Below are 23168 nucleotides of genomic sequence, written 5' to 3'. Positions count from 1 at the left end.
ATACTGCTATATAGACGCTATGATACTGCTATATAGACGCTATGATATGTGCTATATAGACGCTATGATATGTGCTATATAGACGCTCGGGGGTGCGCTCAGTATTGTTCCATACAAGTTCTGCCCGGATCGCGCATACAGCACATACAGCGCCCGTGTTACTCCCGTATTATTCTATGTACGTGACGGGCAGATTATCACGGGAATAGCGCATCGCCCCCTGCGCGGAGCCGGATTAGCGGGTGGTGTGCCGGCTTTGTCTCGGCTTCGGGTCACCGGTGTCCGCCAGTATTCGGTGGTGTCTGTGGTCTCCGTTGTACTCATGAGGCGTCTGTCCGGGGACTGTGGCCGCTGTCATTGACACCATTGATTTCCGGTGACAGCTTTGGTCAGGATGATGTGTGAGGACACCGGGCTCCAGTTGCCATAAAATATCCGCTAATCTATAAGGCGAGCTCCCCCCCCTCCTCCCTCCGGATCCGCGCCCCCCGCCGCGCGGCTGATTGCAGCAGCACACCATTAATCTTGTGTGCGGGCAGGAGACGAGACCGAACATCCGCCGAGCTGAATTATTAACGACCAGTAATGGAAGTTTCTTCTAGATGGCGGGGGACGCGGTACCGGCTGCCGGGACACTGAGTGCGGTTATCATGGTAGCTGTGCGGGTAGTGAGGGGTTAAGAAGCGTCTGCTCCCGGGGATAGCACGCCGTATTATGGCCTCTCCCGGGGAGCAGCCGGAGGAGCGGGATGTGGTGCGGATTACAAGGAGTTAAGTCTCGCTCTCTTGCGATCACCTCAGGACTCCTGGCAGCCGCGTGTTTGTTCAGCCGCCGCCGCTGTAGTCTCTTCCGTCACGGAGCCGCAGCCGGGGCACGGCCGGGTTATCGCCCGGGGAGGACGGGGTTAATGACTGATCGCTCCCCGCGCCGTGCGGCTTCGGCATTTTTTCCGACTGGATAATCGTGTTTGCTGTAAGTTGCACTTTTGAACTCCTGAAGTCAGAGCGGTGGCTGGAGCGGAGCACGCGTGACGTGGGGGCCACAAATAGCTGCGGATTGTCTGTTTGGAAAGTAAACAAGACTGAATGTATCCGCCGTGGTGGTGCAGCACTCCGTGTAGTGGTTATAGTGGTGGTGCAGCGATCCGTGTAGTGGCTATAGTGGTGGTGGTGCAGCACTCCGTGTAGTGGCTATAGTGGTGGTGGTGCAGCACTCCGTGTAGTGGCTATAGTGGTGGTGGTGCAGCACTCCGTGTAGTGGTTATAGTGGTGGTGCAGCACTCCGTGTAGTGGTTATAGTGGTGGTGCAGCGCTCCGTGTAGTGGTTATAGTGGTGGTGCAGCACTCCGTGTAGTGGTTATAGTGGTGGTGCAGCACTCCGTGTAGTGGTTATAGTGGTGGTGCAGCGATCCGTGTAGTGGCTATAGTGGTGGTGCAGCGATCCGTATAGTGGTGGTGCAGCACTCCGTGTAGTGGCTATAGTGGTGGTGGTGCAGCACTCCGTGTAGTGGCTATAGTGGTGGTGCAGCACTCCGTGTAGTGGCTATAGTGGTGGTGCAGCGATCCGTGTAGTGGCTATAGTGGTGGTGCAGCGCTCCGTGTAGTGGCTATAGTGGTGGTGGTGCAGCACTCCGTGTAGTGGCTATAGTGGTGGTGCAGCACTCCGTGTAGTGGTTATAGTGGTGGTGCAGCGATCCGTGTAGTGGCTATAGTGGTGGTGGTGCAGCACTCCGTGTAGTGGCTATAGTGGTGGTGCAGCACTCCGTGTAGTGGCTATAGTGGTGGTGGTGCAGCACTCCGTGTAGTGGCTATAGTGGTGGTGCAGCACTCCGTGTAGTGGCTATAGTGGTGGTGCAGCGATCCGTGTAGTGGCTATAGTGGTGGTGCAGCGCTCCGTGTAGTGGCTATAGTGGTGGTGGTGCAGCACTCCGTGTAGTGGCTATAGTGGTGGTGCAGCACTCCGTGTAGTGGCTATAGTGGTGGTGCAGCGATCCGTGTAGTGGCTATAGTGGTGGTGCAGCGCTCCGTGTAGTGGCTATAGTGGTGGTGGTGCAGCACTCCGTGTAGTGGCTATAGTGGTGGTGCAGCACTCCGTGTAGTGGTTATAGTGGTGGTGCAGCGATCCGTGTAGTGGCTATAGTGGTGGTGGTGCAGCACTCCGTGTAGTGGCTATAGTGGTGGTGCAGCGATCCGTATAGTGGTGGTGCAGCACTCCGTGTAGTGGCTATAGTGGTGGTGGTGCAGCACTCCGTGTAGTGGCTATAGTGGTGGTGCAGCACTCCGTGTAGTGGCTATAGTGGTGGTGCAGCGATCCGTGTAGTGGCTATAGTGGTGGTGGTGCAGCACTCCGTGTAGTGGCTATAGTGGTGGTGCAGCGATCCGTATAGTGGTGGTGCAGCACTCCGTGTAGTGGCTATAGTGGTGGTGGTGCAGCACTCCGTGTAGTGGCTATAGTGGTGGTGCAGCACTCCGTGTAGTGGCTATAGTGGTGGTGCAGCGATCCGTGTAGTGGCTATAGTGGTGGTGCAGCACTCCGTGTAGTGGCTATAGTGGTGGTGGTGGTGCAGCGCTCCGTGCAGTGGCTGTTGTGGTGGTGGGGAGCGCTCCGTGAAGCCTCTGGTGTGGTGGTGGTGGCGGGGAGTGCTCCGTGCAGCCTCTGGTGTGGTGGTGGTGGTGGCGGGGAGTGCTCCGTGCAGCGCCAGACTCCGCTTATGTCATGTCATTACGCGCAGACACGGAGCCGCGGCGATTGTAAAACACTAATTGCTCCGTTTTATGGCCGCCTCTTAAGACGGGCTGGATGTGACCTTCTTTATACCGGCGCTCATTAAGCCTTATACAAGGGTTACAGATGACACACGGGTGGCGGGTGACGTGACGGCAGCTATTGCGGGTTTTTTGCGTCCTTTCCCGGAGCGCTGAGACGCGAGCAGCCCCGTTCATCCCCGGTCTCCCGGCCGTCTCGCGGAGGATATGAATATGTAAGCAATTAGGCGAGATGGGCCATTTCATAAGCGCAATAAAGCACTGCGGGCCGGGAAGTGACAGCTATAATGCGCAGCTAGAGGGCTCCAGCCGTGCGTTACGCGTCTCACTGCGCACTTAACCCTTTTATGGCTCTGTCTGCCAGATGCCGCACACGGAGCCAGCATGCCGGGAGCGATGTGTGTCCCTGTCCTTACAGCTGGTGGCCGCCTCTCATGCGTTATCCCTGGCCAGCAGTATACTGGTAACATTACCATCTAGGTACACTTATCAGCACTATAGCTACTTATATGGCCACTATTATAGCTACTTATATGGCCACTATTATAGCTACTTATATGGTCACTATAACTACTTATAAGGTCACTATACTTATATGGTCCCTATAGCTACTTATATGATTACTATATGCTACTTATATGGTCACTATAACTACTTATATGGTCACTATTATAGCTACTTATATGGTCACTATAACTACTTATATGGTCACTATTATAGCTACTTATATGGTCAATATAACTACTTATATGGTCACTATACTTATATGGTCCCTATAGCTACTTATATGGTCACTATAACTACTTATATGGTCACTATACTTATATGGTCACTATAGCTACTTATATGATTACTATATGCTACTTATAGCATCACTATAGCTACTTATATGGCCACTATACTTATATGGTCACTATAACTACTTATATGATTACTATATGCTACTTACATCATCACTATAGCTACTTATATGGTCACTATACTTATATGGTCCCTATAGCTACTTATATGGTCCCTATAGCTACTTATATGGTCCCTATAGCTACTTATATGATTACTATATGCTACTTATAGCATCACTATAGCTACTTATATGGTCCCTATAGCTACGTATTTGGCCATTACACGTATATGGTCCCTATAGCTACGTATTTGGCCATTACACTTATATGGTCCCTATAGCTCCGTGTGTGTGCGCCAGTCTCCGTGTAGGCTGCTTTGTGATGAGACTCCATATACATGGATCAGCGCTCCTGCCGTGTGCCGCTCCGTGTGTGAATAGCAGTGCGTCTCCCCCCTCCCCCTCCTAGTCAGATGCAGGAAGCGGCGGCCGGCAGTAAGCACACACTGATCAGACGCTCCGGGGCCGCTGATAATCAGTGACGCAGGCGGCGCGGGTTGGCACCGGCTCAGTCGTTGCCCCCTGATGCCCTCTAGTACTTTCCTGAAGTAACGTCATCCGGTGTTAACCCCTTGGCTGGCTGTCACTAGTGCTGGCGTTCCGTGTCCTCTCCCTGTGTGATCTTGTACGGTCCGGAGTCACGGGTGGGCGCACACAGCAGACAGTGTCACCCCCTCGTGTCCATAGAGGCGCGCACATAAATACACGTCCTAGGTCCGTGGCCGCAGGAGACAGCCCGGAAAGTGCGCGAAAGATCGGGAGCTGAGGCGGAACGAGCTGCAGGCACGGAGCGGAGATGAGATGGCAGCCCCGCGGGGACAGCTGCGAGCGTTCTGCGTGATTAATACGGATAATAAACGGCCGCTCCCGGGGCTCCGGCTGATGGCTCACCGCAATGGCACACAGCGAGCTATAACACTGCGCCAGTGCGTGTGGTAACCGCGCTAATAACACCGCGCCAGTGCGTGTGGTAACCGCGCTAATAACACTGCGCCAGTGCGTGTGGTAACCGCGCTAATAACACCGCGCCAGTGCGTGTGGTAACCGCGCTAATAACACTGCGCCAGTGCGTGTGGTAACCGCGCTAATAACACCGCGCCAGTGCGTGTGGTAAACGCGCTAATAACACCCCGCCAGTGCGTGTGGTAAACGCGCTAATAACACTGCGCCAGTGCGTGTGGTAACCGCATCACGCTCCTTACATCAGCTAGGATAGGTAAGGTGGCCGTGACTGTCACCATTATACTAATGTAACATGGAAACAGTCGATATCCCTTCCCTCCAAGGTGAATGATGGGAGCTGAACGGGACACAAATCCGGAGCTCTGTCCCTATCTGCTAAAATAAAAACCAACTGCCCCAAACTGATGTGTGAACAAAGGCTAAAAGGCCACATAGTCACTGACCTGTATCTATATCTATCTGTATCTATAGTCACTGACCTGTATCTATATCTATCTGTATCTATAATCACTGACCTGTATCTATATTCACTGACCTGTATCTATATCTATCTGTATCTATGCATATGTATAGAACCTATCACCCCTCCCCCTTCCCTGTATCCATCCCCTCCTTGGTTGAACTTGATGGACATGTGTCTTTTTTCAACCGTATTAACTATGTAACTATATAATCACTGACCTGTATCTATATTCACTGACCTGTATCTATATCTGTCTGTATCTATAATCACTCACCTGTATCTATATCTATCTGTATCTATAATCACTGACCTGTATCTATATCTATCTGTATCTATAATCACTGACCTGTATCTATATCTATCTGTATCTATAATCACTGACCTGTATCTATATCTATATCTGTCTGTATCTATAATCACTCACCTGTATCTATATCTATCTGTATCTATAATCACTGACCTGTATCTATATCTATATCTGTCTGTATCTATAATCACTCACCTGTATCTATATCTATCTGTATCTATAATCACTGACCTGTATCTATATCTATCTGTATCTATAATCACTGACCTGTATCTATATCTATCTGTATCTATAATCACTCACCTGTATCTATAATCACTGACCGGTATCTATATCTATCTGTATCTATAATCACTGACCTGTATCTATATCTATATCTATCTGTATCTATAATCACTGACCTGTATCTATATCTATCTGTATCTATAATCACTGACCGGTATCTATATCTATCTGTATCTATAATCACTGACCGGTATCTATATCTATCTGTATCTATAATCACTGACCTGTATCTATATCTATCTGTATCTATAATCACTGACCGGTATCTATATCTATCTGTATCTATAATCACTGACCGGTATCTATATCTATCTGTATCTATAATCACTGACCTGTATCTATATCTATCTGTATCTATAATCACTGACCGGTATCTATATCTATCTGTATCTATATTCACTGACCGGTATCTATATCTATCTGTATCTATAATCACTGACCTGTATCTATAATCACTGACCGGTATCTATATCTATCTGTATCTATAATCACTGACCTGTATCTATAATCACTGACCTGTATCTATAATCACTGACCTGTATCTATAATCACTGACCGGTATCTATATCTATCTGTATCTATAATCACTGACCGGTATCTATATCTATCTGTATCTATAATCACTAACCTGTATCTATATCTATATCTATCTGTATCTATAATCACTGACCGGTATCTATATCTATCTGTATCTATAATCACTGACCGGTATCTATATCTATCTGTATCTATATTCACTGACCGGTATCTATATCTATCTGTATCTATAGTCACTGACCGGTATCTATATCTATCTGTATCTATAATCACTGACCTGTATCTACATCTGTATCTATAATCACTGACCTGTATCTATATCTATCTGTATCTATAATCACTGACCTGTATCTATATCTATCTGTATCTATAATCACTGACCGGTATCTATATCTATCTGATCTATAATCACTCACCGGTATCTACTTAGCCTGGAGAGCTTCCTGCAGCATAAAAAACACAAATAACCAAGCTATATGCTGCACCACAGACCCTGCCATGTGGCTTATCCCATGATGGTACTTATAGACAGGGGCAGCCTCATGGGGGTGGGGCGTTTTATTGCTTTGTTTAGGCTATGCTCACACAATGTAAAAATAAGTGCAAATAACAGCTGTTTACCCTTCTTTTTACTTAGTGGGGACATAGCCTCTGTGAGTATATTTTACAAGTGATTAAATAAAAAAAAATTAAAATAAATAAATATGTAGCGTGCATCTATCTATGTAGACACTACTATTTTCTAGTATCCGTTTTTAGTAGGTGTTATTTTACTCCATGTTCCTGTGTTTTTAATCCACTCCTGGTTTTGGTTGAATATAAAGACTGACGGCAATACTGTGTGTGAACATAGCCTGAATGTGAATATTCCTGGCCATTGCGGCAAACAAAGTAGATCTACCAGGGATGCTGGGAGATCACACTCCCCAAGCCTGCCACCTCCTGGGGTAACTAGTGGCCGCCATATGCCGTAGTACTTGAGGCCTGCGTGCTGTTCCATTTGGCGCCCTTTCCGCTGTCTGCGTAATGAGTGTCCCCACGGAGCGCGCAGTGTAACGTCCTGGCCTCCTCTAATAAATGACAAGCCAATTTACATGGTGTACTCAGACGGGAGAGTCGAGCACGTCGCCACTTTTATGTTCTATCGGTGAAATGTTGCCTTTCTGGCAGAGATTAGCACTCCGTGTCCTATCGGGCTGTGTGATGTAGTGAGACACATAAACACGAAACCTGCTGGAGCAAGTCACCGCATAGTTTGGCTCAAGTGCATCGCGCTCGTAAGAAATGCGATCATTGTGTGGAAGCAGCTGTTTCCCCCTACACTGCGCCTAGCACTGCGAGACTGTCTCCTGTCATGTGTCCTCCAGCTATTAACCCTTCAGAGTCCCCGCTCGTGTTCATCGGGGGAATGGAAGCGAGAGAAGCAGCGCAGACACACGAGTGTGAGAAAGCTTTGGAGTGGAAGCACGTCACCAGTGTAGTAAGAGGGGGGCTCTGTTTAATATCCCCACCCTGGTTACTTGTATAGACCAAATCCTTTTGCAGGGAATCTTTTAGACCACCCAGAAGAAGACGAGTCGGCCGTATCATCGTGGCGTAGCATGAAAACGTCTCGTAAGCGCGTCCGTACAAATAGCTGCGCTCCATTCCGGAGTGTGAAGGGTAAAGTCAGCGCTCCAGCTCGCCTACAGCTGCGAGGAAAGTCACAGAGGAGGCTGTCTGCATCGGAGACTGTAAAATAATAATAGGAGCCTGTTTAATTCTCGGATCGCGTCTCGGCACAGCAGGGGGAAAGCAGGAGCGCTGTGCGCTGCCATGTGTATGCCCCACTGGTCCTGCTGGCGATGGAGACGCCATCCAAGCTGATTAGACAGCGCTCTCATTATTTCTTCTAAGACGTAGTAAACAGGCAGGCCTACGTGCATACATATTCCGGCTGGGAAGCAGCCATGTCAGGCTGCCGAGAGGGTCGCCGACTACAGGCCTCATTCACATTGACCCATCCTAGCCAGAAACTGTACGACTAGGTTCACACTATGCAAAAACGACCGGCCTTCTTTCATAAAAGCGGGGGTCATTGTGTAAATAACGTCCGCCATTTTACTTGGCGTGAACCGATGAGAAATTAGATGCCAGGTTGCATCGGTATATGAATTAGTTCTTAATAAGAATATGGTGGCCAATTTCTCGGGAATACGGAAACCATAAGGAGCGCGGCCTGTTTGGGTATTCCGTTCCCTTAGAAGTGAATCTTCTGAGGGTAGAAAAGAGGCCCATGTGCCTGACTGGTACAATGGTGGCGGGAACCCACCCGGCCTGTAATAAACAGCAAGGGGTTTCCATTCAGGCACATGGGCCTCTTTTCTACCCTCAGATATGGAGTGTCCCATGCTAGAAATCCAGCGGACCCCATTATAGTCAGTGTCATAGGTGTCCTGTGTGCAAGGAATCCAGCACTGCTCTATTGACTGAGCAGAACAATGGACTGGTAAACAGTAGTGTGAACACAGCCTAATGCAGCCTCTGCGGTTTACTTTTTATTTAGGATTAGGAATAATATTTCTGATGATTACATTGGGCTTCAATGAGGTTTTCTAATTTTCCAAGAAAGTAAGAATAATGGCTATATATATATATCATATATATATATATATATATATAGCCCGGGCGAGTATACGGACGGGCTAGTCTCGTAGTCCGGTACCGTCTCCTGCCCCGGGCTCGGCCCCCACACCGGCCCCGTATACACGGAGGCTTGTTACACGCAGGAATGTGTTCCCGCACTCACTGGCCCGGTCTTTGTCATCGCCTCCGGGCTGAAAGCTGATCGCCCGCCGCGGGGTAGCCTCCCGGATTAGCGCAGCAGCTGTACGGTGTGTGGTGGAGCCGGCCGGGCCCGCAGCTCCCGGTACACGGGGCCGTACAGTATCGGTGTATGTGCGGCTATTGATCAGCGGCAGCTCCCGGTACACGGGGCCGTACAGTATCGGTGTATGTGCGGCTATTGATCAGCGGCAGCTCCCGGTACACGGGGCCGTACAGTATCGGTGTATGTGCGGCTATTGATCAGCGGCAGCTCCCGGTACACGGGGCCGTACAGTATCGGTGTATGTGCGGCTATTGATCAGCGGCAGCTCCCGGTACACGGGGCCGTACAGTATCGGTGTATGTGCGGCTATTGATCAGCGGCAGCTCCCGGTACACGGGGCCGTACAGTATCGGTGTATGTGCGGCTATTGATCAGCGGCAGCTCCCGGTACACGGGGCCGTACAGTATCGGTGTATGTGCGGCCATTGATCGGCAGCTCCCGGTACACGGGGCCGTACAGTCACTGCTGAGCGGCAGTGATCCCCGCCGCCGCCCCCTCCTCTCGCTGATTAGCCCGGCATTTAGCAGCGCGCCCTCCCCCCGGAGCAATTACGCTCCAGCCCTGGAATAAATCACGCGCCGCGATAATCCTGTTAATAAAACGCAGCTTGTTCCTGACACTTCCCTCCCGCGGCTCCCCGCACCCCGGGCTCACACCTCCGCCGTCACGGCACACGCGGGGGAATGCGGCCGCTAATCCGCGCTCCGCACCGGACATACACCTCTTGTATTACGGCCGCTTTATCCTTTTGAGTCCTGTATAATATGTGTGTGTCCCCGGCCTTGTGGCAGCTGCCGGGCGCTTACACGGTGACATACAGTATCAGCTACGGGAGACGGAGACCTGAATGCAGCTGCCCCCGTATAGCGCTCACATAAGCCATCGTGTACTGCGTGTCCTGTCTATGGTTCGGGGTGATCCCACCTATATCCGTGTACTGTATGTATCTGTATGGGGTGACCCCTCTGCAGGATAGCAGATATATATGATTGTGTACTGTATGTCCTGTCTATGGTTCGGGGTGATTCTCTCCCCCCCCCCCCCCCCCCCCATATAGCACCCACCTATATGGTCGTGTAGTGTATCTGTGGTTTGGGGTGACCCCTCTGTCGTATAGCAGATATATATGATTGTGTACTGTATGTCCTGTCTATGGGTTGGGGTGATTCTCTCCCCCCCATATAGCACCCACCTATATGGTCGTGTAGTGTATCTGTGGTTTGGGGTGATCCTCCCCCGTATAGCGCAGACGTATATGGTCGTGTAGTGTATGTCCAGTCTATGGGTTGGGGTGATCTCCCCACTGTCTCTGTATAACGATACACACTTATATACAGGGGGGGGGGGGTTCTATACAGAGCCAATGTAAAGATCACCCCCAAACCAGAGACAAGACACACTACACGATGATATAGGGGGGTGCTATACGGCGGAGATCACCCCAAACCAGGACTCACACTACACGATCATATAGGGGGTGCATGTCCTGGATTGGGGTGATCTCCCCCTATATCATCGTGTAGTGATCTCTGGTTTGGGGTGATCTCCCCCTATATCATCGTGTAGTGATCCCTGGTTTGGGGTGATCTCCCCCCTATATCATCGTGTAGTGATCCCTGGATTGGGGTGATCTCCCCCTATATCATCGTGTAGTGATCCCTGGTTTGGGGTGATCTCTCCCGTATATCATCGTGTAGTGATCCCTGGTTTGGGGTGATCTCCCCCCTATATCATTGTGTAGTGATCCCTGGTTTGGGGTGATCTCCCCCTATATCATCGTGTAGTGATCCCTGGTTTGGGGTGATCTCCCGTATATCATCGTGTAGTGATCCCTGGTTTGGTTTGGGGTGATCTCCCGTATATCATCGTGTAGTGATCCCTGGATTGGGGTGATCTCCCCCTATATCATCGTGTAGTGATCCCTGGTTTGGGGTGATCTCCCGTATATCATCGTGTAGTGATCCCTGGTTTGGTTTGGGGTGATCTCCCGTATATCACCGTGTAGTGATCCCAGGATTGGGGTGATTTCCCCCTATATCATCGTGTAGTGATCCCTGGTTTGGGGTGATCTCCCGTATATCATCGTGTAGTGATCCCTGGATTGGGGTGATCTCCCCCTATATCATCGTGTAGTGATCCCTGGTTTGGGGTGATCTCCCCCTATATCATCGTGTAGTGATCCCTGGTTTGGTTTGGGGTGATCTCCCGTATATCATCGTGTAGTGATCCCTGGTTTGGGGTGATCTCCCCCTATATCATCGTGTAGTGATCCCTGGTTTGGGGTGATCTCCCCCCTATATCATCGTGTAGTGATCCCTGGTTTGGGGTGATCTCCCCCCTATATCATCGTGTAGTGATCCCTGGTTTGGGGTGATCTCCCCCTATATCATCGTGTAGTGATCCCTGGTTTGGGGTGATCCCCGCACTGGCCGTGTTCTGTATGTGTGCTCTTCACGTTCCCGTATACGTCCGTGTCTCCGGCTCGGGTTTTTATACTCTTGTAAATTCTCTGGCCAGGAAATTGCTGGTAATCTCCTCGGTCCGCCCCGGGTGAGTGCCGCCCCGTCCGGGCAGGAAATGATGGCGCCTCCCGCCGCCGTCACCTCTCACCTGCCCCCCATACAGACACGTGTGCGGAGGAGATCGCGGTAACGGATCGCTGTGCCGCTCATCTCCTACTGCGCAAGATATCCTCCCCCCCGCCACCCCGGGGACAGCCGTGTGCTGTCTCTTATATCGCACGTTGTCTCCGGTTCCCCGTGTCCGTACACACGTCGCGGTAACCTAATACGGCAGCGCTCGCAGGAATAGAGACGTGTAGCGAGGCGGGCGCGGTACGCGGGGATTTCTCGGTAGCGGGGCTGCTAATCCCCGGTGATGTGCGCGCCTGTCTTGATCTGGAAGAACAACTGCTTTTGGGATTAAGCAGCCAGCGCTCGGCAGTAGCCCCCCTCCTCCCCCTGCGCCTCCTCCTCCTCCTCTGTAGCTGCCACACAGAGCAGGACGTGCCTGGCAGGGGGAGCGCGGCGGCGGCGGCGGCGATGTCTTCTCTCCTGACACCGGGGCTGAGGAGAGCCATCCCCTCCCCCTCCCCCGCCGGAGCCGCGCTGACATGTCATCTATCAGGAGACGCGATCGTGTCCTGTGCGCGGAACAGCGCTCCGCCTGGCAGCCCGTGATTTATCTCCACGGGGAGCGCTCGTATATAGCCGGGACCGAGCACACGGCGGCTCAGCCATTATACACACAGAACGGCCACTGTGCTGCCGCCAAGGGGTTAATAGCCGGCTGCTAATGACAGCAATTAACGGCTAGAGGCCGGCCCGGTGATCGCGGGTGACAAATGGCTCCAGCGTGGAGCGGGTTAATGAGATCAGCGAGTGAGTTGCTTTTCCTTGACCTATAAACGACCCCGATTTGCATCCCCCCCCCCCCCTATTATTACTGGGAATGTCCCCCCCCCCCCCCCCCCCATGTATTATTAATGACCCGGGGGAGTGTGGCGGGCGGCGGCGGCTGCATCCAGCTCTCCCCGGCCTCCGGTCTCACCTCCTTCTCTCCCTTCTCATGTTTCCGCACAGGGGGACACGCTGCAGTAAGGGGGCGCCATGCTGTCCGCTACCCCCCTCTATGGGAACGTGCATAGCTGGATGAGCAATGAGCGGGTCCGCATGTGCGGCATCACCGAGGACAGGTAATGGCCCCATCCATCTACATTACCGCGGCTACCGGGGCCGCCCATCCATCACCGGGAGGAAGACAGCGATCCCTGCAGTGTGATAGGAAGACAGCGATCCCTGCAGTGTGATAGGAAGCCAGCGATCCCTACACTGTGTGATAGGAAGCCAGCGATCCCTACACTGTGATAGGAAGCCAGAGATCCCTACACTGTGTGATAGGAAGCCAGCGATCCCTGCACTGTGTGATAGGAAGCCAGCGATCCCTACACTGTGTGATAGGAAGCCAGCGATCCCTACAGTGTGTGATAGGAAGCCAGCGATCCCTACACTGTGTGATAGGAAGCCAGCGATCCCTACACTGTGTGATAGGAAGCCAGCGATCCCTACAGTGTGATAGGAAGCCAGCGATCCCTGCAGTGTGATAGGAAGACAGCGATCCCTGCACTGTGTGATAGGAAGACAGCGATCCCTACAGTGTGATAGGAAGCCAGCGATCCCTACAGTGTGATAGGAAGCCAGCGATCCCTACAGTGTGATAGGAAGCCAGCGATCCCTGCAGTGTGATAGGAAGACAGCGATCCCTACACTGTGTGATAGGAAGCCAGCGATCCCTACACTGTGTGATAGGAAGCCAGCGATCCCTACAGTGTGATAGGAAGCCAGCGATCCCTACACTGTGTGATAGGAAGACAGCGATCCCTACACTGTGATAGGAAGCCAGAGATCCCTACAATGTGATAGGAAGCCAGCGATCCCTACAGTGTGATAGGAAGCCAGCGATCCCTACAGTGTGATAGGAAGCCAGTGATCCCTACGGTGTGATAGGAAGCCAGCGATCCCTGCAGTGTGATAGGAAGCCAGCGATCCCTACAGTGTGATAGGAAGCCAGCGATCCCTACACTGTGTGATAGGAAGCCAGCGATCCCTGCACTGTGTGATAGGAAGCCAGCGATCCCTACACTGTGTGATAGGAAGCCAGCGATCCCTACACTGTGTGATAGGAAGCCAGCGATCCCTGCAGTGTGATAGGAAGCCAGCGATCCCTACAGTGTGATAGGAAGCCAGCGATCCCTACACTGTGATAGGAAGCCAGCGATCCCTACACTGTGTGATAGGAAGACAGCGATCCCTACAGTGTGATAGGAAGCCAGCGATCCCTACACTGTGTGATAGGAAGACAGCGATCCCTACACTGTGTGATAGGAAGCCAGCGATCCCTACACTGTGTGATAGGAAGCCAGCGATCCCTACACTGTGTGATAGGAAGCCAGCGATCCCTGCAGTGTGATAGGAAGCCAGCGATCCCTACAGTGTGATAGGAAGCCAGCGATCCCTACACTGTGTGATAGGAAGACAGCGATCCCTACACTGTGTGATAGGAAGCCAGCGATCCCTACACTGTGTGATAGGAAGCCAGCGATCCCTACACTGTGTGATAGGAAGCCAGCGATCCCTACACTGTGTGATAGGAAGCCAGCGATCCCTACAGTGTGATAGGAAGCCAGCAATCCCTGCAGTGTGATAGGAAGCCAGCGATCCCTACACTGTGATAGGAAGCCAGCGATCCCTACACTGTGTGATAGGAAGACAGCGATCCCTACAGTGTGATAGGAAGACAGCGATCCCTACACTGTGTGATAGGAAGCCAGCGATCCCTACACTGTGTGATAGGAAGCCAGCGATCCCTACACTGTGTGATAGGAAGCCAGCGATCCCTACACTGTGTGATAGGAAGACAGCGATCCCTACACTGTGTGATAGGAAGACAGCGATCCCTACACTGTGTGATAGGAAGCCAGCGATCCCTACACTGTGTGATAGGAAGCCAGCGATCCCTACACTGTGTGATAGGAAGCCAGCGATCCCTACACTGTGTGATAGGAAGCCAGCGATCCCTACACTGTGTGATAGGAAGCCAGCGATCCCTACACTGTGTGATAGGAAGCCAGCGATCCCTACACTGTGTGATAGGAAGCCAGCGATCCCTACACTGTGTGATAGGAAGCCAGCGATCCCTACACTGTGTGATAGGAAGCCAGCGATCCCTACACTGTGTGATAGGAAGCCAGCGATCCCTACACTGTGTGATAGGAAGCCAGCGATCCCTACACTGTGTGATAGGAAGCCAGCGATCCCTACACTGTGTGATAGGAAGCCAGCGATCCCTACACTGTGTGATAGGAAGCCAGCGATCCCTACAGTGTGATAGGAAGCCAGCGATCCCTGCACTGTGTGATAGGAAGCCAGCGATCCCTGCACTGTGTGATAGGAAGCCAGCGATCCCTACACTGTGTGATAGGAAGCCAGCGATCCCGGCAATGTGATAGGAAGCCAGCGATCCCTACAGTGTGTGATAGGAAGCCAGCGATCCCTACACTGTGTGATAGGAAGCCAGCGATCCCTACACTGTGTGATAGGAAGCCAGCGATCCCTGTAGTCTCAATGTGATAAACACGATCTGCTAGTAATCCACAGATCCTGCCAGCCCCAATAACACACAAATTGATAGTAACAGCCGATCCCTCCAGCCCTGATGTGATAAGCAGATCCCCCCCCCCCCCCCGCCCCGATAACGAGGATCTCATTAATCCCAGGTTCCCATCATCTCTGATCTCCTCAGCTCTCTCCAGACCACAATCGGAGATCTAATAGTAATCTACCGATCCCCCAGCCCCGATAACATACAGTCTAATAGTAATCCCCCAGCCCGATCTAATAGTAATCCACCGATCCCCCAGTCCTGATGTGAAGGATAACATTAGCCCTGATAATACACAATCTACTATTAATCGGCCGATCCCTCCAGCCCCGATGGAATAGTCTTTATGTAACTCCCCAGCCCCGATCTATAGAACACGATCTGTTATAGTCTCTGGGTAATTCACTGATCCTGATGTGATGGGCATGATCTAATCTGCCGATCCCTCCAGCCCTCATGTCCGATCCATAGCCAATAAGTGACCCGCCGAGATATAAGACACAATGTAATCGAGTCCATAATCCCTCCCTGATGTGAGGACACTAGGGGGCTCCTGTCCTCCCCTGCCCCCGGGCACGGCACTCATTCCTCGCGGACACACGGCCCCTCCCTACAATCCGGTCACAGCTGCTATTATTGATTAGGAGAGTTTTTCAGCCGTTTCACAGGCGGCAATAGCGACATCTGGAGGCCACACGTGGTACTGCCTCATTCACAAAGCGCAGGAGAAGAGAGCTAAGCTGCCAAGAGAAAATCACCCATACAGTCAGCGTTAGATCATCGGTTATTTGGGGTTAGGGGGGAGGGGGCCTCCTTATTTCAGCTAGTTATAGTATGTATTGTGGTAGTCTTTAGAATAAGGGTCATTAACAACACTTAGATATTGTACTGCAGATGAGTAGCAGTGTTGTATTACATCCCACAGTTCACAAACTCTATTCTTAAAGTGGCATACCCCTAAATTAAATATGTACTCATTCACAGATCAATGATCAGATTTGACTCTTTATAAATGAATGTTTTGCATGTAATAGGGTTTAATTTACCCATAATCCTTAAGAATTTCTTGTTTCTTTTCAGGAAAATTCTTATTAACGATGGTGATCTGCAGAAAGCCAGACTTGAGCTGAGAGAGGATCATCTCGGTCACACCTTGGTAAGATTCCTGACTAAAGGATATCTTATTCACAGGCCATGTTCACACTTTGTGTGTTAGTATATTGCCTATATGCAGGGTCTCCCTAAAGCCAATAACTTAGGTCCCTACAGCGCAAACTCCTTTTTGCATTGTAATTTTAGATTATGCAATACAAGCCTTCTCCACTTTGATGTAATGACCAGTTACTGCCTTCAAGACAGACTGTTCACCTCCTATAGTGTCTACAGCTGAGCATTTTAGTAGAGATGACAGGGAGCAAGTATAATTATAAGTTGCTTTTCACAGTGCACTCTGTTCTCTTAGGAAGCGGTGTAGTGTTTAGTACGGACATGGCATTATCTTCCATATATTTAATTGAGTCTGTTTAGTTAAATGGGCAGGCGATGCTGGAGGTCACCATTCTGCGCGCACAGCACTGTTTCTAGGTCACTTATGTCAAACACAAATGGAGAACAGAAAACAATGGGGAAATTTGAGGGTCATAACCCAGAGCAGTTGTGGACATCACTATCTTGCAAGCAATGTGATCCTTTCCCTGACTTACAATACAATGTAGTTTTATAAAACATGTGCCATAAGTTGTCTCTATATTGACCATGATATTTTTTTTCCCTGTGCAGGTGGATGCAGCAGCCGTGCATCGAATGGACAGCCTAACCGCTCTCAGCATGGAGCGCGCAGGTCTAATGCAGGAAAGTTTAAGAGTCCCTGGAGGTATGGTCTACTCCAGTCTATGTGGCCTTGGCACAGAAAAAGTTAGAGAACCATCCAATTCCATCCCAGGGCTTGGATATGCACCTGACCGGAATCCCGAACTTCAGTTCAAGCCAAATGCTGCTGACACAATGGAGGCTGCCCAGATGACTGGAAAACAGCCCAATGGTTTTAACTCCTTGTTTAAAACCCCACCAGGACTGCAAAAGACGCCTGTCCCTACAAGTGAAGCACTGGTTTTGGACAGATCAGTAAATGACAAACAGAGTCCCCTTGACGTTAATGGTGCTAACTATTTAAGGATTCCCTGGGTGCACTCCTATATGGATAGTGCTTCACCGGCTTTGTATCCATTCATTGATTCACCAAATAAGTATTCTTTAAACATGTATAAGGCGTTTCTACCTCAGCAGTCAGCTTACAGTTTGCCACAGCATTTAACCTACTCACCAGTTTGCCCAAATGGTGAACGCTTTGTATATCTTCCACCGTCACCTTATGTAACATCCCATATTCCATCAACCCTGGCACCGCCTATGAGGATTCCTGCACCATCAGCAGCTCCGACCATACCCACTACTGTTCATTGCTTAGAAAAGAGCTTACAGTGGAAAATGGGGATGAATCCAGGGACCACTGTTGATCCCCATGCCTATTCCCATCTGCAAACAAGTAAGCAGCCTAGGATGCCATGCACAAAGTCTATGGCTAGCAGCATGTCACCTGAAGCCTCTCTGTTGTTGGCACCTTCTCAGAGACCATCTCCTAGGCTTCATCACTCAACTCAACCAGACGGCTACTCCGATTATCAGTCATTTGTGAAAATCTCAACACCGCCCACATCTGTCGTTCACACGAAACCACACACTAGCATAATCAGTGACCTCACACCTCTAAGGCCATCCAGCACCAAAACAAGCAAAATCCTGGACGGAGAAAACACACAGATGCAAGCACCCTCCAAAAGGTATTCAAAAGAAAGAAGGGAAGACAAGTCTCCTTGCTTGTTAGAAAAGCAAACACCTCACAAAGAAGGGACTGAAAAACCACTTGATTTGTCATCAAAGCTTAGCGACGCCGAAATGTCGGCAATGTTACTTTCAGGGAGATCTGGAAATGCCATAGGTATGTGCACCAGGGACATTCAGAGAGAAGCCATATCTCCTTCTGCTGGTGTAAGTGCTATCTTCAGACCTGAAATGATCAGTACCGCATCTTCATCATGGGTAGTACCTGGTATGAGCGGCACTGAAGACATGAGCGCCATCATGATGCCACTAAAAAACAAGGCCTTGGAAAGGGTTATGCCACAACAGCGGAGCTCTTCCTGCCCCCGTATGGGCAGCTCAGAAGTAGTCATCACAAGCAGTTCTGGATGCATCTCTAGCGCTGGGCGTCCTGCATCTGCTTCACCCGCACCAAATGCCAATGGTGAGAGTAAAAATCCTGAAGACGGCAGTAAGTCTGCTATGCAACAACAACAACTTCCACCTGCTAGCTCACTTAGCAAGAGCAGCAAAGTAGCAAAGCCTTCCATAATGGAATCAACCATAAAAGTGAGCGAGAGTGGACTGCCCCCTGCGCCTATGTTCTTGTCTCAGAGTGAGCCCTTCTGCTCGGCGCCCTTGGCTTATTCAAGCAGTTTTATCCCATATCAAGTCTCTGAAAGCCTTGCATTGTCTCATTTACATCTACATGGAAAAGCTCCTGTGTATCCTCACCCAGTGTTATTGCCCAATGGGAGCCTTTTTCCTGGTCCAATGGCACCAAAGCCTGGGATTTCTTACAGCATACCAACTAACCGAGATTACATGGCCTATCAAGAGTCACTGGGTATGGTGCATCCAATCTTACTTCCACCATCTGCAATGGAGTTGAGCAAAGATGACAAGACGGAGAGAAGGTCTAGATCTCATGAAAGGCCAAGGTATGAGGAACCAGTTGGGAGAAGGCTATTGGATATATCAGATTCCACGCCAAAGCTCAATTTGGAAGCTTCTTCGGATAAGAGCATGAAGTCCCAGCCGTCCTCTATCGTAACAAACAAACTTCCTTCTAAGACTGAGCTGCTGAGTTCCAATAGAGAAAGAGAGGCGAAATGCGAATCCAACTTTATGAATGGTTTTGTGCCTGAAAAGCATATAATGCATGATCTGCAAAAACCAGAACAGGGAACCCAGGTCAGGGATTTTATATCACCTAGAGCAGAGACTCCAAGAAAGAATGATTTCTATGTTCCCAAGCAGTCTCAGAGTTCACCCATTTTCCAGGCCAGAGAGGAAAATGTATCTGCAAGTCAAACGATGGACGTCCCTGCTGCCGAGCTGGGTGCGCAATTCCTGATTCCAAGTCAAACTCAAGAGGCCCCAGCTGGGTTTTATGGGCAACCCCAGGAAAAAACTCAGCCCTTTGTGATGGCAAATGGCCATTCCGACACGGAAGCAGCTGAGGCCATGATGAGAGACAGTTCCGATGAATTTGAAACCATAAATGGGAAACTTGTGAAAACCAAATCTTCCAAACTGACTAAAAGGATAGCGAACTCCGCTGGCTACGTGGGCGACCGCTTTAAGTGCATGACCACCGAATTGTATGCTGATTCAAGCCAGCTAAGTCGTGAGCAGAGGGCTTTACAGGTGAGTTTCCTGAAACTTTTTATACTTTTTTATATAGATAGCATAGTAAGCAGTGTACTGATCAATGGAAGTAGACCAACAAGTTGGTGCATGCACAACCCCCCAACCCTTATAACTTGCACTATTTTCTGTGTATAATAAACTACATTCCTAACTGTAAGCGTTAATAGATGTTTTATAATGCAATGAATAGTAAGGTCACAGCAAAGTTATATATATATATAGTGTTATGCTATGTAGATAGGTAACTATGAGCCGATAGTGATGCGTTGTTCATGTCATATTGTATTGGATGATTATCCAGATAATGTATTAAGTGCCCATTTTAATTACTTAGATGGAAGGCATACAAGAGGACAGTATAATAAGTCCACCCGCTGCTTACTGTGAGGTCAGTCCTTAAAGTTTTTATTATTAGACTCTACTGCATTATTTTCTTCATTTCCGAGTATGTGACAGGCCATGGTTTTCGTGTCTGACATCCCGCTGTAAATGTCTTGTTTGCTAATGTTTACCTTGCATGTAGCCAAGCATCTGAATATGTTCCCTTTTTTTTTTACGTAATTCCCTCATCCTTAACCTTTTTTTGAACAATATGAGTTTGCTCATGATCCGGAGGAAGAACATCAGACGCATTTGTTTAATTCGCCATGCGATCAATGTCGCTTGTTGTATTTAGGCATGCTTATGCATTTTAAACAGACGCTCTATAAAGTTGCATCTCTTACAAAAAAAGGTGGTCAGCGGGTTGTGAAGGCTTGCGGTGTCTTTAATGTCTGGGTAACTTATGGACGTATATGCTAGGATGCCAACGGCCCTTATCCAGAATAGACGCCGCTGTAGGGTTCTTGCACGCTGTATGAGATATGTCCTTTACCGCTGTAAGGATCCTTTCAAAATATTTTCCCATAAGTGGAAAAGTAATGAATTTCCGCCATGAAGTCTATTGAGAAGTTTGTTTAATTGATAATTCTCTTACATATAAAATGTCCAAACCATCTCCATCATGGCAACCCCCCCTATGATAGGCAGATATACTTGGTTTCCACAGTTTTCTTTGAGCAATGAATAGTTCCAGCTATAAAGAGCAGTAGAACATTGTCACAGTCCCCCACGCTCCTGGTAAAATCCATTGTAAGCATGGTCCCCGTACTGACTAATATTGAACATCTGCAGTTGTTGGAGCCGCCTTCCCGGCAGATAATTTCTCCCGGCTTGCCATCCGGCTATGTGACTGCGAACGGTTAACACCGAGCCCCCTCCTTCTCTGCGGAGCGGCTGGCAGCATGAAGTGAGAAGGGCAGAAGTGTGCTTTTCATGAATAATTTCCAGAGAATGACCGGGCTGAGCATTGGAACTGACTGCAGTATTAATTCTCCAATGTCAGGAGTCACATCACAAATTCATAACCGCTGTCCCTTTTAAAGGAGACTACACCTTGCGCGTGTGGAAATTAAAATTAGATTTTGCTTTAACTCTTCAATAGGCAAAAATTTTGGCAAAAAAATCCGTATAAAAATTGAGAAAGCCGTTATGTAAATCCTGTACATACTGTTAATCCTATATAGCTGTTTATGGAGAAGATTGGTGACCACTGTTATGGCCTTCATTACTGAGATTGTCACCCAACGTTCCCATAGTCCAGAATGTTCAGAGGAGTGGGGGATTAGGTGTTTATTCCTATATTGCTTAATAATTTAAAAGCTAGGATTTACTGTCCGTAAAAAATGATATACTGAATGACGGCAGAATGGATATTCATGAAGGTTAACTTGTACGTCTAAGGGCACGTCCACTTCAGTGAAATTGTGTGTGTTAATAAACCAGCAAAAAGGTGTTCTGATTATACTGTATGGTATCAATAGGTGGTGTATTTGTGACCATGGTTGGTCGTGGTTTACCACCCATAAATAAACCATGTACTGTGGTGAAGCAGACCAAATATAGACACAAGTAAACTATGGTCGGACGGTTCTCCTTTATGGGTATGCTGCTATACAGTACATCAGTGCACTCTTTTGCTTGTTTTCCAATGTGTGCGTGAAGAACACGCCACTTCAATAATGTGAACATGACCTTATTCTGTAAAAGATCTGCAGCAGTGTTTATATTTAAAAAAAAAAAAAAATTCAGCCGCTTCTAAGCCAACATAGGTACGGTTTCTGTAAAAGTCATAACCAGGCATTGATTCTTGCAGTGTTGTTGACCTGTGCATATCAATATTTCTGTGGAATTAGGTTGTCAAACATGTATTGCAGCCGAATATTTTGTTCATTACGCCTTTCTTTTTAGCGTGCTATGATGCGCTTCTCAGAGCTCGAAATGAAGGAACGGGACGACCACACACCTACCAAAGACTTGGAGACTTGCAAGCTCAGTAAGTCCGATGTGAAGCTTTCTGCAGAAAACGTTAAGCCAGCAACGCCAGCCTTGGGAGATTCTGTCGTCGGCCAAAGTGAAGGTGAGGAAATCTGAGTGGAGCCAGACCGTGAACTGTCTCCTTTATGACCGTAGTCTGAGGCCATTGAGATATTAGGCGCTAGTCTGAAGTGCAGCGTGTGTTTCATTAGCTTCGACATTTTCCAGGCACCGGTACAATAAAGATACTAGAGCAAAAGGATTAGGTGATATCGAGAGTATGGGCATCGTGCCAGCAGCCAGACGTCAGTGTCTTGTGGTTTTTCTTTAAGACCTTAGTAGTGTTCACCAAAGCCTTATATAATCCTCTCTGGTTAGCTTTGTCCTGCTGTTTGCGAGCTTACTGTAAATGCTGGAAGTTGGTTTATAGATAGTTCCCTGTTTTTTGGTGGTTATAATGTGGACCGGAATGCAAATGGACAAAGCCTCGCTATGGTCCGCAGTTACCCGAAGTGATCTAAATCTGGCCTGTGACTATATTCAGTCTGGAGTTGGTTGCCATTAAAATGTTTAAAAAAAAAATTAAAAAAATCAGGGAATCATTTACATCGGGAGAACTGTAACAGTGGCATAGTTTCCATACGGCCACAAAAATCCGAGTTCTGTAAAGGAGAACAGGATCCAGATGTTGTTCCTAATCCTGGCAGAGAGCCTGAGATCGCAGAGTGTGTGGTCCCAAAGTGACCACAGCCCGCGATAATGATACAGAAGAAATAACTGCGGTCACAGGATGGTAGCCCTTGCCCCGTATAGTTCCAATTGCAGTAACACACTCAAGCCGTACTGACCCCCTGCCCTGCACTAGTGTGATACTCACCATGAGACCAGTCTGCGTCTATCTATAAGGACGTCCCTCGTGTGATGCTTGCATAAAATTACCTCATATAAGCAGAGATATAAACCGATTATAATCCCCATTGCCCCGTGTCTGCACAATTTCCTCGGTGTCTCTTAATGCTGCGCATCACATTAGTGACACAATAGGGGTGAG

At 49.1% G+C, this 23168-nt stretch overlaps 1 protein-coding gene across 7 annotated transcripts in view; it reads left to right on the top strand.

Annotated features, from left to right (window-relative positions):
• BCOR (BCL6 corepressor) overlaps nucleotides 1-23168 on the top strand; it is a 160223-nt gene that overhangs the window by 119630 nt on the left and 17425 nt on the right. For 5 of the 7 annotated variants that reach the window (XM_069946018.1, XM_069946019.1, XM_069946023.1 and 2 more), the window contains 5 exons: nucleotides 12673-12785; nucleotides 16331-16406; nucleotides 17030-19759; nucleotides 20097-20150; nucleotides 22052-22220. In XM_069946018.1, coding sequence (XP_069802119.1) covers nucleotides 12700-12785; nucleotides 16331-16406; nucleotides 17030-19759; nucleotides 20097-20150; nucleotides 22052-22220 — 3115 coding nt within the window. In that variant the 5' untranslated portion in view covers nucleotides 12673-12699. Of the gene's footprint in view, nucleotides 1-12202; nucleotides 12472-12672; nucleotides 12786-16330; nucleotides 16407-17029; nucleotides 19760-20096; nucleotides 20151-22051; nucleotides 22221-23168 lie in introns of those variants that run through there. The other 2 variants (XM_069946021.1, XM_069946024.1) reach the window with 2 other exon arrangements.

Source organism: Dendropsophus ebraccatus, chromosome 11 (assembly GCF_027789765.1).
Source record: "Dendropsophus ebraccatus isolate aDenEbr1 chromosome 11, aDenEbr1.pat, whole genome shotgun sequence".
Taxonomy (NCBI): domain Eukaryota; kingdom Metazoa; phylum Chordata; class Amphibia; order Anura; family Hylidae; genus Dendropsophus; species Dendropsophus ebraccatus.
Note: the sequence above shows the minus strand (reverse complement) of the source record. Positions and strands in the feature narration are given on the sequence as shown.